Source organism: Chiloscyllium plagiosum, chromosome 21 (genome assembly GCF_004010195.1).
Source record: "Chiloscyllium plagiosum isolate BGI_BamShark_2017 chromosome 21, ASM401019v2, whole genome shotgun sequence".
Classification (NCBI taxonomy): domain Eukaryota; kingdom Metazoa; phylum Chordata; class Chondrichthyes; order Orectolobiformes; family Hemiscylliidae; genus Chiloscyllium; species Chiloscyllium plagiosum.
The window spans coordinates 1,588,949-1,605,955 of NC_057730.1; the positions used below are offsets into that span (position 1 = coordinate 1,588,949).

The following is a 17,007-nucleotide window of genomic DNA, read 5'->3' on the forward strand; positions in this document are numbered from 1 at the left end:
TTATACCAGTAAGGGTATTATTGATGGTCTTGAAGGTTTCCTCTAATTTGTTTCGTTTAGTGATGACAAAGGTGTCATTCACATAGCGGACCCAAAGTTTGGGTTGGATGGTTGGTAGAGCTGTTCGTTCGAGTCTCTGCAATATTGTATCTGCTAAGAACCATCCTAGAAGTATGGCATTCCAACTGGAACTCTATCAACAGACACCGTTTACCACCTCCTGAGAAAAAGAACAGGAAATACATCACCTTGGGAAATGATATCACCACAGGAAATTACATCACCGACCCAAAGAAACCCAAGCATATAAATAGAAAGCAGGAACCATCAGCAGTGCTACATCCGGAGGCTCACTGAAGATGTTACCTAGTATGGTGATGAAATGTGTGAAAATGAACATTCTAGCTCAGCGAGCAAACCTATATCCAGAACCTCAACCTGAGCTACAAATCTTCTCAAAACTCGCTCATATTTATTAATTCTCAAATACATTGGCTATCCAAGCACTAAATATTTTCTAGAACACGTTTACCTTCAGGCTTCATTAACAATTCCTTGTTTTTTTTTCAAAAGGCTTGCCCTCCAACTGATAATGAGCAATAAGATATGTTGCTGCAATTAAAAGGCCACCTCTGCGCTTTGAATGAAGTTCATTTTTATTTGAACTTTGTGGCATCATTAGGCATATTATAACACAGAAGCTAAGTTTCTATAAACAAATATCTGTCCATTCAGATGACAAGCAAATGGATTGTAGCATGCCCTCATGTGAAGCGATGTATGATGCTTTTGAAGAAGGACTTCAAAAGACTTAATTAGGAAAAATGGAGCTTAAATTGCGCAAATGTAGAATGACACAGTAACTTTGACACTAAGAAATTGATATTTGAAAAGGAAACCAGTTCAAACATGAGATTTTTTATAAACACCCTGATGTTTGCCCTGTTACTGAGTTGCAATTCAGGTTATTTCCAGATCGCATTTCTCAGGTCCATGCAGAAGCAAGGTAACTCCTCATTCCCTATGAACCAAATACTGACAAAGTATAGTGGATTTCACATCTCGCATGAAAACTAAACATATTTAGCTTCAATACATAGGAATTCCACTATGTCTGTCAAAATTTCATGAGACTGATGATGACAGTAACACCAGACACATAAATCATCATGCAGATTTTTATCTAGTTAGTTACAGACGTGGTTAAGGAAAAGTAAAGCTGGTATTACTCAGTAGGTTAGGCATCATCTTTAGAGAGAGGAGCCAAATTAAAGTTTTTGTTGATGCCCTTTTTATCACAACTGTCAGATCATCATCCTACATCATTAGTGTATTTCTATCTCCACAGATGCTTCCTTAGCTGCTATCTGTGGTTCTTTGCTATTGTTTTGATAAAAGTGAGATGGATAAGATGAGCAGCCAGGAACCAGTTCATGAAGGTTTAAAAATACACTGGTCAGATTCTTTTGGTGACCTCCTTGAGATAAGATGAACATTGAACACAGAGGCAGTAACCTGACCCTTTAACAGAATTCACAAGGTTTATTGTGAAGCTATTCTGTCATCACACTTTGACCAGGCCAAATTGGGATAAGTAATGATGATACTTGAATTTTAGATACATAATTCTTCTTTGAACTAACTGCAATCCACCTTGGTAAAAATTTCAAGATTGTTTGTGTTTTCTTTGGTTTACTGTAAGCATTACATCTCTTTAGCTAATTTGTCCAGTTTCTAGGAAGTGAAGAGAGTTCCTGGAGTTATCATCTTTCATATATTACTGCACAACATAATGCACTTGGATTAATGCTTTACGTCTTTTTCTTCATGGAATTGTTATGGAACAGGTCTGTTATTGTATTTACTGTGTGTACAGAAGAATTTTAAAGTACCTAGTAACCAGGGATGGCATGGTGGCTCAGTGGTTAGCACTGCAGCCTCCCAACGCTAGAGACGCGGATTTGATTCCAGCCTCTGGCGACTGTCTGTGTGGAGTTTGCACATTCTTGTCGTGTCTGTGTGGGTTTCCGCCAGGTTCTCCGGTTCCCTCCCACAATCCAAAGATCTGCAGGTTTGGTTAATTGGCCATGCTAAATTGCCTATAGTGTTCAGAGATATGTAGGTTAGGCGTAAATGTAGACAAATGGGAAATTGGTTTGGGTGGGATATTCTTCGGAGGGTTGGTATGAACTTATAGTGCCTGTTTCCACGCTGTAAGGATTCTAGCGAGTTTTGAGAAGATTTGTAGCTCTGGTCGAGGTTCTGGATGTAGGTTTCGTCACCACACTGGTTAAAATCTTCAGTAAGCCTCCGAATGTAAGGATTCTATTTATAAAAATCACACCACGGAAATGGTATGCCTTAACATGGTGCATCAATCCAATTCTTGTTGTTTTTTAAATTCTAAAACTAATTTTCTCCAAAGTTGGCTGCAATGCCTTCTGCCGTCTAGCCCTATGTCCTGAAATTTTTTATATATCTTCCACCTCAAAGATGCTTCATGAAACTTGTCTTGTGAAGCCCGTTGGAATTTTTCTCTGTGTCAAGCTTGTCAATGTAAGTGCAAGCTGCTGCATGCTTAATTTTTCTTTAATATATTTTAATTTCTTTTTGGATATGCAAGGGTGAAGATGTGCAAACAGTTGGAAGTGAAGCTTGATGCCCTTTGAATGGATATGTTTTCCTTGCCTTCCCAATTTACTGCCCTTTGTCAAGCTAGTGAATTCCACAGTCCATTTCATTTCCTGCTTTTCCAACACTGCCACTTGAAGATCTGCAGTTACAGTTGAACAGAAAGTTCTTGGAACAATAAATGCAGGATTTCTGATTGAAATGTTAAGATCACTGTTTATCTGATGTAGGATAAATGGTTTGAAGCCTGTGCTAAGATAATGCTGGTTTGAAAATTTAGGCTTATGATGTTGTTTATACTTAGTCTGCATTTGTTGTCAGTGAAATAAAATCTTGTGCAGTGCGGCTGAATAGGCTGTATTTTGGAATGCTTGGATTTGAATTTGCAAACCGGATACTTGGCAGTTGAGTATCTTGCGCCCTAACCTTGCTTCAAGATGGGTAAACTTAATGGACCCAGATGTCTCTATCATCAGATCACCGTGCTTTTCTTGTGAGGAATGGAGTAATGAAGGATAGTCAGCAGGTTCACCACCTAGTGCTATTTGGCACCTTTATCTTCTGGGTTCTTGAAACTTGGTGAATCTCCTGACTGTGATGTTCAATGTATGGATTGTGGTAAGGGAGGGAAAAAACATGATTTTCTTAAGGTTTTTGCTCTCTCGCTCACTTTCTTCTTCACTTTTTGTGATGCTCTGTGCAGCTATTGAGAGAACCAAGACTGTGGTTGATAAATACCTGTTCGGTTTTTATTAATGTGTAGTAACAGTTGCAAATATTTCATTTTAACAACTTATCCATTTGCTTATTAATAGAATTATCTTTACATGAACTGAACAATCTGCTTTGATCCTAGTAGCCCAAAAATCAAATAGTGATTATGGTCAACAGGGTGCAGAAATAATGGACACCACTGTTTTGGGGACACACATCAATGGTGAGACCACCACATCTTTTCAGGTCTTTGAAACTTGTGGTAGTACGTTGTGTGCATAATGCATTTGAATCCTAATTCTTAGGTGAGTAATATAGCTGGAGAGTCAGTATGGGGATGAGTGAGCAGCAGTCTGCCGTCAGCCATGTGTTTTCATCATCAATGACTTCACTTTTGTTACTTAAACAGTTGGTGGTGAAGTGAAATGTAAAGTGGCATTTGATACTTCAGCACAAAGATCAGACAGTGTTTTCTGGTAATTGTTGATTTTGTTATGTTTATAGTTGCAGACGGATGACATCAATTTCTATTAATTGCATTGATTAGGAAACTCAAAAAACTTTTGAAAACTTAATTAATTCCAGTTCAGAATTAAATATAGACTTGGTAAGTGTAACTGCGTGTACATTTCCTTCAAATAATTTTTACAACAACAGTCTTCCTTTAAGATTGTTAATTGTCCACACCAACGCTCCAAAGAGTATTCCACCCAGACCCACTTCCCCACCCTATTACTCTACATTTTCCCCTGACTAATGCACCTAGCCTATACATCCCTGACACTATGGGCAATTTCACATGGCCAATTCACCTTCATCTTTGGACTGTGGGAGGAAACCGGAGCACCCGGAGAAACCCATGCAGCTAGAGGGGGAATGTGCAAACTCCACAGAGACAGTCGCCTGAGGCTAGAACTGAACCTGGGTCCCTGGCGCTGTGGGGCAGCAGTGCTAACCATTGAGCCACCGATGTTTGTTTGTGGTATTTGTCTGGTAGTATTTATGATTAAGTGATGAGGATTCCTTCAAAAAGAGATAATCAGGCTGAATGGCCTCCACCATAACTTCTATGATTCCTGGCCTGGATGGGAAACTTTGTTACGGAGTAAAATTTGTTTGGCATCCAGCATTCTAGATAACAATTCTTTTGGCTTTTGTTTTCATGAATGGGCATTAGTATTATATTCATTATGTTGTTAATCTGGCTTCGCCTTCATTTATGCTAGGTTTTCTTTTCCTTTTTACTTCAGTGTTGAAGAACTGCATCATATAATGCCAGTGCTGTGATTTAGGAAAGGGAGCATATTCTATTGCTTAAACATTCCTTAACATTTACAAATGTTTGAATTGCTGTGCAAAGAAGAAAAAGTACATGGAATCCCACCCTTAGTCTGCTCTTGTGACCATAATCCGAGTGTGAATGTTATGGTTGCTTCATGCGCACCAGTCATGATATGCAACAAGTTAAATAGAAACAGCCGCTTGTGGTTTAAAGACTGATCAGTTTAACCATTTAAGGCATTTTCATCTGTCCAGCTGTCATGTAAATCCATGAATGCTTTTTCTTGACCTCATAGCCATGTATTCATTTATCCAAAGGCAGCTGTGCCAAACATCCTAACTGATCTAAGCTACACAGCCTCAACTTAGCAGCATGTGCAGCATTTGGGAGCTATTAGAAGTAATTATTGTGTTTCAAGAAATGCATCCCATTTCTGGAGATGATGTGGCGAAGACCCACAAGGCTTAAAGGCAGTGTAGAGATAGCTATGATTCTTATATATCTGCCCAGAATGGCCGACAATAAGAGAAACTTGAACCATGATACCAGGCACTTGAGAGTGAATTCACAGAGTTGTGTCTAATGGTCAATACAGAAGAAGTAAACAAACATGGCATTAAGCAAATGGGTCACATGTCTGTCACCTGTTCTAATTCCTGGGATTAATCTGTGGCAGTAATACTGAGTTGAATCAAACGTTCTAACAGATTAAATTTATAATGGAAGCCCGATAGTTGTTAAAACACAGAAAGTTAGAATAAACTTCTAACTTGATTAGTGATAGCAAAACTCTTGCAATCACCAAATGTGGGCCTTCTGGATTTAATTGGGAGAGAAGAGTAGAGCACTGGCCACTTCTATCTTGATAATCAAAGTTATTTGACCAATATCAATGTATTATCTTTAACCTTTTCGGTAGACTGATTGTATTGAAAGAAAGTCTCCTAATCTGTATAACCTCATCCTTTTACTGGGGTTCACAAGCATGAATCGCATCGTTGGCTGAAGAAGGGTCACTGGAACTTGATGTTAATTCTGGTTTTACTCCACAGACGCTGCGAGACTTACTGAGTTTCACCAGCAATTTCTGTTTTTGTTTCAGACAGTTTCTTTTTTGTTTTAGTGTGAAACTACCTTATCTTACTGCTTAAAAGTCCAGTTTTTGTCGGCGGCTGATGACTTTTGACAGCTTCCAAAATTAATGTGCAATTAACTGAGATTTGTTGTGTATTTGAGGAATTCAGCAACACAACTCAGTTGACGTTTAATGAGATCAATTTGCATAGTTATGTGAACAGCATGATTAATATGTGAAATGAAACTATTGCTTTCAGCATCTACTCAAAACTGTTTTCAAGCGGTCAATTTCATCATACACCAGCGCAACAGGTTCACAACCTCAAATAAAAGCAGATAGTGCTGGAAAAACAGAGCTGATCTAGCAGCATCTGTGGAGTGACATGCTTCAAGTCTGATATAACCTTTCTTGGGAACTAACCTGAACAAGAAATATATTGGACCCAAAACTTAACTCGTCTTTACAGATAGACCTACTGAGATTTTCAAGTGCTTTCCATTTTTATACTCCGCACCAACATTTACAGTACTTTGCTTTCATTTGGCTGTTCATATTTGATCTTGAGATGAGCTACTGACCACATTTGGCGATGCCTAAATCACCAATTTTGATTTCAGCATCACCTGGTTTCATCATGTCTCAATTGGTCTGTTTTTGAAACCCTCTTTCGTGCCTCCTTGGTTTTATCAATAGGGGTACAGAGTACAAAATCAAAGAAGTGATGTTGAACTTGTGCAAAACACATTAGACCTCTGCTAATGTACTGTGTAAAGAATGTGAACACATTGAAGAGAGTGCAGAATTGGTTTACCAGAATGGTTACAAAGATGAGGAACTTGAGAACAAAAAACAGAAACTGTCGGAGAATCTCATCAGGTCTGGCAGCATCTATAAGAGAGAAAGCAGAGTTAACGTTTTGTATCCAGTGACCTGTCAGAACTAATAGTAGCAAGGAAAGGGTTTTATATATCCTAAAGACAAGGGGTGGAAGGGAAAAGAAGTGATTGGACAGTGGAGAGCAGCCCAGAAAGAGAGAGAAAATGACAGTTGGGTAGATCACGGGGTGGATTGTATGCCAGCAAGAAAGAAAAGGCACCTTCCGGCTGAAGCAGCGATGTACCTACGCTTCAGCCTACTGTATTCGCTGCTCACAATGTGGTCTTCTATCCAAAGGAGAGAAGAAATGAACATAGAACATTACAGTGCAGTACAGGTCCTTCGGCCCTCGATGTTGCGCTGACCTGTCATACCAATCTGAAGCCCATCTAACCTACACTATTCCATGTACGTCCATATGCTTGTCCAATGACGACTTAAATGTACCTTAAAGTTGGCGAATCTACTCTGTTGCAGGCAAAGCATTCCATACCCTTACTACTCTCTGAGTAAAGAAACTACCTCCGACATCTGTCCTGTATCTATCACCCCTCAGTTTAAAGCTATGCCCCCTCGTGCTCGCCGTCATCATACTTGGAAAAAGGCTCTCCCTGTCCACCTTATCTAACCCTCTGATTATCTTTTATGTCTTTATTAAGTCACCTCTCAACCTTGGTGAAGACTTGGTGTTCCTCTTTTAAACTGCCAAAAGCCAGTACAAAGGTGGAATAGAGGAATGGGATGGGTTCCAGCTGAATCATGCTGAACCATCCATTTGCTTATTAATAGAATTATTTTTACATGACTGGAAATCCACTTTGCTCCCTGAAACCCAAAAATCAAATAGTGATTATAGTCAACAGAAATAGTGGATACCACTGTCTTGGGTGCATACATCACTGGTGAGACCACCACATCTTTTCAGATCTTTGAAACTTTTGGCAGTATGTTGTGTGCATAATGCATTTGAATCCTAATTCTTAGGTGAGTAATATAGCTGGAGAGTCAGTATGGGGATGAGTGAGCAGCAGTCTGCCGTCAGCCATGTGTTTTCATCATCAATGACTTCACTTTTGTTACTTAAACAGTTGGTGGTGAAGTGAAATGTAAAGTGGCATTTGATACCTCAGCACAAAGAACAGACTATGTTTTCTGGTAATTGTTGGTGAGTTGCATAACTGGAATGTGGAGTGAAGAAGCTGTATTCAGTTGCATGAAAAGTTTTTTAAAAATCATGGGTAAATGAGAAGGTATTATTGCAGATTAGTGATGGGGCTGATTGTTACCAGTGAATGAAAGGGAAGGACAAAATGTGTGAATGTCATATTCCACCAAGGAACGCAAAAGTATAGGGAAATTTGACAGAAGAACAAACATAAGGCTTTTGTATCTCAATGCACGAAGCATTCAGAATAAAGGAGATGAACTGATGGCACAAATTGAGATAAATTAATATGATCTTGTAACCATTACAGAAACGTGTTTACAAGATGATCAAAACTGGGAACTTATCATTCAGGGATATCTGACCTTTCAGAAAGACAGAACAGAAGGAAAAGATGGTGGGGATGCTATGTAAATGAGAGATGAAATAAGGACAGTTGTGGGAGATCTAGGTTTAAATGATGTGGAGTCCATTTTGATGGAGGTAAATAACTGCAAGGGAAAGAAGACATTGTAGGACCCCCAAACAGTAGCCACACTGTAGGAAAGGATTTAAATCAACAAATAATCGGAACATGTAAAAAGAACAGAGCATCATTATGGGTGACTTTAATCTACATGTTATTTGGGTCAATCAAGTTTGAAAGGGTGTTGCAATAGCTAATTCAAAGAGTGAATTAGTGATAGTTTTGTAGAGCAGTATGTCATGGAATCAGCCAAGGAACAGGTTATCCTAGATCTCGTGGCAGTTAATAAATGACCTGTGAGTAAAAGGTCCCCGAGGAAGTGGCGATCATAACACGATAGAATTTAATATTCAGTTTGAGAATGAAAAACTTAGGTCAGAAACAATAACTGTGTTTAAAATAAATAAAAGGAGTTACAATGAAATGAGGATAGAGTTGGCTAAAGTGGATGGGGGAGATAAGTGAGCAGGAAATATAACAAGCAAGCAGTGGCAGATATTTAAGGAGGTAATTCATGATTTTCAGCAAAATATATCCCAATAAGAAGGAATGTTTCTAATAGAGGAAAGATTCTAGAATAGAATCCCTACAGTGTGGAAACAGGCCATTTGGCCCAACAAGTCCAATCCTCTGAAGTGTAACCCACCCAGACCCATTCCCCTGCCCTATTACTCTCCATTTATCCCTGACTAGTGCATCTAACTTATACACCCCTGAACACTACGGGCAACTTAACATTACCAGGTCACCTAAAGTCTTTGGATTGTGGGAGGAAACCGGAGTACCCGGAGGAAACCCATGCTCATGGGCAGAATGTGTAAACTACACACAGACATTCACCTGAGACTGGAGTTGAACCTGGATCCCTGGCGCTGTGAGGCAGCAGTGCTAACCACTGAGCCACCGTTCCACCCCTAAGAGAGGAAAGAGAGGAATTCTAACATAGGAATAAACCAAGAAGGTTGAGGAGAGAATAAAGTTGAAATAAAAGCATATAAGGAGGCACAAGTCATAGTTCGAAAGACTGGGATAGATTTGGAATCCAGCAGAGGAGGAGTAGAAGATAATAGAAAAAAAACCTACAAGGGCAAATTTGTGGACAATATGAAAACTGACAATGAGCTTCTTGAAAAATAAAAAGGAAAGAAAAGTCCAAGTGAATGAATCTGGGTAGATAATTATAGAGGAAAAGGAAATGGTAGAGGAGTTACAGATATTTTGCATCAATCTTTAGTGTGGAAGGTACTTCAAACATGCAATTTCTACTAAAGAATAGAGGGGAGGAATTAGTACCATCTTCATCACTAGAGAAGTAGTAATTGACAAAGTAATGGGGCTAAATGCAGATAGCTCTCCTGGCCTCAATGGCTTGCATCCTAGGATGTAACTACAGAGATAGTGGATGCATTGGTTATAATTTTCCAAAAATCCTTGGACTCTGGAGAATTAGCAGAAGATTGGAAAACTGCCAATGTGACACTCCTTTTCGAAAAGGAGGGAGACAAAACATCAGCCTAACATTTATTGTTGGAAAAATATGGGAATCATTAATTAAGGAAGTAATAGCAGCCCACTTGAAAAATCACAATCTAATCAAGTAGAGTTAAAAATCATACAACGCCAGTTTTTATAAAAGTTACATTCTCAAGTGCACTTTAACAATTGGTGTCATGTCGGCCCAGATAAGGTATTGAAGGTGTTAACTCCCTGTGAGGTTGCCTGTAAAAATCCATTTTTAATCTTAAAAAAATGGATTTACAGAATCTTACATGGAATCATGCAATTTTTGAGCAAAAATAAAACTTAATTCTGCAAGTACAAATTCACCCCACAAACTTAGATGTGTGCTTGTGTGTGTGTGGTGGTTGAGTGTCTGTGAGAGGGTGTGAGTATGAGTGAGAGTGTAAAGGGCTTTAAGTCTGTGAGTGTGCGTATGGGAGTGTATGTGTGATTGTATGAGAGAGGGGTGTTTGTCTGTCTGTTTATATGTGTGTGCATCCATCTGTGGCAGGGTGGCTCAGTGGTTAACACTGCTGCCTCATAGCACCAGGGACCTGGGTTCAATTCCCGCCTTGAGCAACTGTGTTTGCGGAGTTTGCACATTCTCCCTGTGCCTGTGTGGGTTTTCTCCGGGTGCTCCAATTTCCTCCCACAGTCCAAAGATGTGCAAATTAGGTGAATTGGCCATGCTAAATTGCCCGTAGTGTTAGGTGGATTAGTCAGGGGTGAATGTAGGGGAATGGGTCTGGGTGGGTTGCTCTTCAGAGGGTCGGTGTGGATTTGTTGGGCCAAAGGGTCTGTTTCCACACTGTAGGGAATCTAATCTAATCTGTCTGTGTGTATGTATAGTTCAATGGGGTCACCTGTACTGTGACATGAACCCAAGGTTCATTGAGACCATCCCCATGGGTACCGAACTTTGTTATCAGCTTCTGCTTGGCCACTTTTTGTTGTTGCCTGTCCCAAAGTCTGCCTTGGAAGACGGTCACCCGAAGGTCCGAGGTCGAATGTCTCAGACCGCTGAAGTGTTGTCTGACTGGTAGAGAACAGTCCTGACTGTTGATTGTTCTGCAGGGACCATTTACATATGAAAGAACAGATACCAACATGGTCATTCTAAAAGATGAGAGACTTAACAAACAATCCAGGTCTTTTTCAATACATAATTTCAGTTACATCACACTGTAAACTTTTGTTATAAATTCTGTGTCTTACAATCTTATTCTCCACAATCACCTGATGAAGGAGCAACGCTCCAAAAGCTGGTGCTTCCAATTAAACCTGTTGGACTATAACCTGGTGTTGTGTGATTTTTAATTTAGTACACCCCAGTCCATCACTGGCACCTCCACATCATCGTCAAGCAGAGTCAACATGGTTTCATGAAAGTGAAATTGTGTCCAACTAATTTTCTTTTGAGAAAGTCCCAACCAGAGTAGATAGAGGAGAGTCCGTGTATATCAGTGTTATATTTGGACTTCCAGAAGGCATTTGACAAGCCATCTCACACAAGGTTAATCGTAAGATAAGAGACCATGGTGTCTTGGTGTGGGTAGAGTATTGGCTGGGACACAGGAAACTGAATGGGGATGAAGGGTTATTTTTCGGGTTGGTCGTGTGAAACCGGTGGGGTTCCACAGGGATCAGTGTTGCAGCTATTTGCAATATATATTAATGACCGGGAGGAAAGAAGCAAATATACTTTAGCAAAATTGCAGATGATACAAAAATAGGTGGAGAGGCAATCTGCGAAAAGGATACAAACACTTCAAGAGAGACGTTGATCTGTTAAGTAAATGGACAAAACGTTAGCAAATAAAGTTATTGTGAGAAAATCTGAAGTTCATTTTTGAAGGGAGCATAAAAGATCAGCATTACTTAAATGAAGAAAAACTGCAGAAAGCTGCAATACTAAAGAACTTGGGGATACTTGTGCTCGCTTTGTGTTTTGTACACAGGTGTGTCAGGGAATCAGGAAAGCTAATGGAATGCTGGCTTTTATTTCAAGGAGGTAGGAGTGTAAGAAAAGATGGTGGTGAGACCAACTTTGTGAGCAGTTTTGGTTCTATTAAATGGCAAGATATTGTTTAATCGGAGGCAGTTTAGAGAAGGTTCACTTGGATAATCTCTGGCTTGGAGGGATTGTCTTATCAGCAAAGGCTAAACAGGCTGGGTCTCTACTCACTGGAGTTTAGAAAAATGAGAGGTGATCTCATTGAGACACTTAGCATTTGCCACATCAAGCCGCTTAAGAATCCTAAAAGGATTTTTCCCCACATGGGAGAGTCTAGGACCAGCAGATATAATCTTAGAACAAAGGGTTCTAAAACTGAGATGAGGAGGAATTTCTTCTCTGAGTTAAGTCTTTGGAAGTTGTTGCCACAGAGCTGTGGCAGCAGAGTACCTGCATATATTTCAGGCTGAGATAGTTTCTTGATCAGCAGGGAAATTGATGGGTGCAGGCTAAAGGCAGGAAAGTGGACGGGAGGATTGTTACAACAGCCATGACCGTACTTAATGACGGAACAGGCTTGAGGAGCCAAATGGGCTATTCCTGTTTCTTTCCTGTGTTTTCATGGTCTGATGCAAAAGCAAAGAGAAATGTTACATTTCTGTAGGACCTTGGTAAGACCATTTTTGAATTACTGTGTGTAAAAAGATACTTGAGGCACTGAAACATATTTGCAAGGATGAGAAAGATTGAGAAGATTCCTTTGTCTGTACAAGAAAATAAAAGGAAAACGGATCAGTATCTCATTCCAGATATTCAGAAGATTTCAATCATGGGCATTCAAGTTGATGATTGTTGAATTGAAAGTATCTGTTCAATGCATTTAATGAGAATAAGAACATGAAGGTGAAAAGAATAGAAGAGCATGGTTAACAGCATTAGATCAAGAGGTTGACCTGAGGCTGGTGTGGTGCATGAATACCAGCATGGACGAGTAGTTTTGTACTATTGACTTAATGTAGCCCACCAATTTTGGTCGTGAAGGGGTTTGATTGGTGGGGCCAGGTCAGATCAGTTTTCACTTGTGTGCCTAGAAGAAGGAGACAAATACAAGGTGGCCACTGATGGGAATCAAAATCAAGATTGAGGACTAATTTCATTCCACCCAGTGGCTAGAATGTGGAACTTGTCTAGAGTGGGCGAAGATTAAAAGGGAGGTTTGTAATTTGTGATGAACAAGGGAATAAATGGTTATCAAGGCATTATGATAAGACATTTTCGTAGGAAAGAATTGTAATTAGAAACAATTTGGGCTGTTCCTGTACTCTGCACCCTCAGTGAGAAAACTCGAAACTTGAGTCCTTAGTCTGGTTGAAGAAACTAATCATATTGTTCGTATAATGCTGAAACAGATTGTTGAGTTAACAATTGTTGTTTAGTGTTTCAGAACACTGGAAGCAATCTGGCATAGACAAAAGGTTTTGTAGCTCAGGATATTCGTCAAATGCTCCACATGCAACTATAACATGAACAAGAATTAATTAAGCTTGTTGTGCTGTTTCAGGGGCCGCAGAGCATCTGTTAGCTGCGTCTGACATTTTAAAACAATTTGCCCCTCATTTTTATCTTCCATCACCGAGTAATTTAACAACAAAGTAAAACTGGTATTCAATTTAAAAGAATCATTAGTGGACAAAGAATAAAAATGTGAGCTGTCTTGATTTGGGTCAGCAAGCCTTTAAGCATCTGGTAGCCAAATTCAGCACTGACTCAAAATTGATTTGACTGAAGCTAAAGTTTGAAATGAGAAAATTAAGAATTCTTGGAATTGCATAACCCTTTACTGAAGCTGGGTTTACAGAGTTTAACTGTTTGGTATTTCTCAAGTTGGAGCAGATACCTTTATGGTTTGCACTAACATTGTACCTACTGAAAACATTTTGAAGCAAACAATATATCTCACATGTTGCAATGCAGCAAATGCTATGGAAGAAACGAATGATCTGTGGTAAAGCAGGCATATGGCATGCTTACTTTCATTGGTCAGGGCATTTGTTTGTAAAAGTTGGGAAGTCTTGATGCAACTGTGGTCAGGCCATGTGGAATGCTGTTTGCAGTTCTGGTGACCGCTCTATATGAAGAATATGGAGGCTTTGAAGAGGATCCAGAAGTGGCTTAACAGGATGTTGTCTGAACTGGAGTGTTTTAGCTACAAGGAGACGTTGGACAAACTTGGATTGTTTTTGTTGGAGCATCTTGTTTGAGGCACAACCTAATAGAAGTATTTAAAATTATGAGCAGCATGGAGAGGAAGGATGGTCAGAGTCTCCTTTTCCCAGGATCAAAATGTCAAGGGGGGCGGGGGGGGGTGGGGGTGGCATAGGTTTAAGGTGAGAGAACTCACCTTGTGGGTGGCACGGTGGCACAGTGGTTAGCACTGCTGCCTCACAGCGCCAGAGACCCGGGTTCAATTCCCGCCTCAGGCGACTGACTGTGTGGAGTTTGCACGTTCTCCCCGTGTCTGCGTGGGTTTCCTCCGGGTGCTCCGGTTTCCTCCCACATTCCAAAGATGTGCAGGTCAGGTGAATTGGCCATGCTAAATTGCCCGTAGTGTTAGGTAAGGGGTAAATGTATGGGTGGGTTGCGCTTCGGCGGGGCGGTGTGGACTTGTTGGGCCGAAGGGCCTGTTTCCACACTGTAAGTAATCTAATCTAATCTAATCTAATCTAAAAAAAAAGAGTTTGAAAGAGGTGTGCAAGGAATGTTTTTCCCACAGAGAATAGTTGGTGCCTGGAATAGTTGGTTCCAGGGGAGGTCGTAGAAGCAGAGACAACAGCAAAGGTTAAAAGGCATTTAAGCAGACATGCAAACAGCTAGAGAATAGAGGGAGGGGCCATGTGCAGGCAGATGGGATTAATTAGAAAAGCATCATGCTCAGCACAGATGTAGTGTGGTGTCGGGACTGTTTCTATGCTGTATTGTTCTATGATTGAAATGCTTGCATCTTTAGCTTTACTGAATCTGTTATGAGGTGTGCATAGTTGTGATATTGTATAATTTGGTTGGAATTTGAGCACCTCTATACATTTAACTATAATGGTATTTATAGTCCAAGCGTTAATGATGGGTATAAAAAGATTGACTGAATCTTTGAAATTTGACAGGCCTTTTGTAAGAAGTAGTTCCATTCACTTAAAAAATGGTACTTTTGTCAGATTATCTCTTTACTAATTAACAAAACTATACAATTCCTGAAATTGTACCTTAAGATTTTGATGAATTTAACAGATTTGATTGTAATGTAATTTCTTGTCTTTTCAGCGCGGGAATAGCTGTTGGTTTCTATGGTAATGGTGAGACCAGTGATGGAATTTTCAGACTTGCCTACTCGATGAGACATGCGAACCGCACTATAACAGGAATTGATTACCTCGTAAGTACCGATTTCCATCTTTGCTAAAACAGTTGGGGGGGGATTCTCAATAACCTCATAGTATGTTCATTTGTAATCGTTGGTTCTAACTTTTCATAACCAAATGGTTGAAAGGTATATTTGCTTGAATTATATGTATTCTTTAATGAAGACAACTGAAAATATTAAATTTATTGAGTGAGTGCCTGTTGTACCTGACTTCATCTGCTTAGCAGTAGCTAAATAGGAGTTCTTGGGATCAATCTTATTTTCCAATTGATTGGATCACAGCCTAAATGGATGTATATACAAATTGGCTGACTTCCGTTCCTTATGGTTATGGAAATGATACAGGAGGAAGATGATTTATAGAGGAAACCTGACACAACAATGTTTCAGCCATTCATAATATAGAAGTGGAGCATGTGAACAGTATGTTTAAATTTATGCTACAGTGTCACTGAAGGAGAAAACTAATGCAGCCGATAGCAACTTTGGGCTATCAAAGTCAACTTTACAAAGTCAACCCTGACCCAGATCAGAGTACACCTTTGAGATTCCATTTGGATTCCACTACATAGGATTTTGCCCTCACAAAAAAAATCCCTCTGTAATATCATGACCAACATTGTCCATCACCTTGATAGTAGAACTAGTATAGTAATTTGTCTTCCACTACCATAACATGTTCTGTCAGTATGCCATCCCACACTAATCCTACTTCCTTTCTACATTCCTCTGGTTCGGTAACTCCCCCTTAAGATCCCCCTCTGGATTTTCATTTAGACTGCAGTAATGGGTAAGACCAGAAAATTCTAGGAATATGGAGACCCTGAGGAGGGCCCAAATACAGAAACTCGTCATTTTTTAAAAATTCCATTTCCTACCAGCTTTCTGAGAGCATTGTAATTTATTTTCAAAGCAAATCTATCGATCTAAATGCAGAGTTTATGACTTGTGTTCATCTTCAAAAGCTTGCATGGCAGCACCATATTTAAAAATAATCATCTACGGGAGGAATAAGTCTTCACCCTACCGTTGCTGATTGTAGCATTATCACAATGGTATGGTTTCAAGTATTTTGTAAGAGACTTCAGCTCCTATTATAATGTCATTGTCATTTGAGTTGTACAGCATGGAAAGAGACCTTTCAGTCCAACTTGTTCATGCTGACCAGATATCCAAAATTAATCCAATCTCTTTGCCAGCATTTGGCCCATATGCCTCTAAACTCTTCCTATTCAGGAACACATCCAGATGCCTTTTAAATTTCGTAATTGTACAAGCCTCCATCACTTTCTCAAGCAGCTTTATTGCATACACATGCCACTCTCTGCATAAAAATGTTGTGCTTCCGATCCCTTTTAAACCTTTCACCTCTCACAACACTCTAACTTAATCAAGAACCCACCCTCCCTCTCTGAGGAAGAGAATTTCATACATTGATAACCCTCAGCAAAGAGATTGTTCCTTATCATCATCTTAAATAGGAGGTTTTTTATTTTGAAACTGTGTCCTTTTATTTCTAGACTGCTGCATGATGCCTCATCTTCCGGCTAGGAACCCTCCAACCACAAGGAATGAACTCGGATTTCACCCGTTTCCTCATTTCCCCTCCCCCCAGCCTGTCTCAGTCAAATCCATCAAATTCAGCACCGCCTTCCTAACCTGCAATCTTCTTCCCGACCTCTCCGCCCCCACCCCAGTCTGACCTATCACCCTCACCTTGTCCTCTTTCCACCTATCACATTTCCGGCGCCCCTCCCCCAAGTCCCTCCTCCCTATCTTTTATCTTAGCCTGCTGGACCAACTTTCCTCATTCCTGAAGAAGGGCTAATGCCCGAAACGTCGATTCTCCTGTTCCCTAGATGCTGCCTGACCTGCTGCGCTTTTCCAGGAACACATTTCCATGCATGATGCATCAACCCTGTC

At 40.0% G+C, this 17,007-nt stretch overlaps 1 protein-coding gene across 3 annotated transcripts in view; it reads left to right on the forward strand.

Annotated features, from left to right (window-relative positions):
- LOC122560473 (protein tweety homolog 3-like) overlaps positions 1–17,007 on the forward strand; it is a 301,083-nt gene that overhangs the window by 118,708 nt on the left and 165,368 nt on the right. For all 3 annotated transcript variants that reach the window (XM_043711109.1, XM_043711111.1, XM_043711110.1), the window contains exon 3: positions 14,985–15,096. In XM_043711109.1, the coding sequence (XP_043567044.1) occupies positions 14,985–15,096 (112 nt within the window). The remainder of the gene's footprint in view (positions 1–14,984; positions 15,097–17,007) is intronic.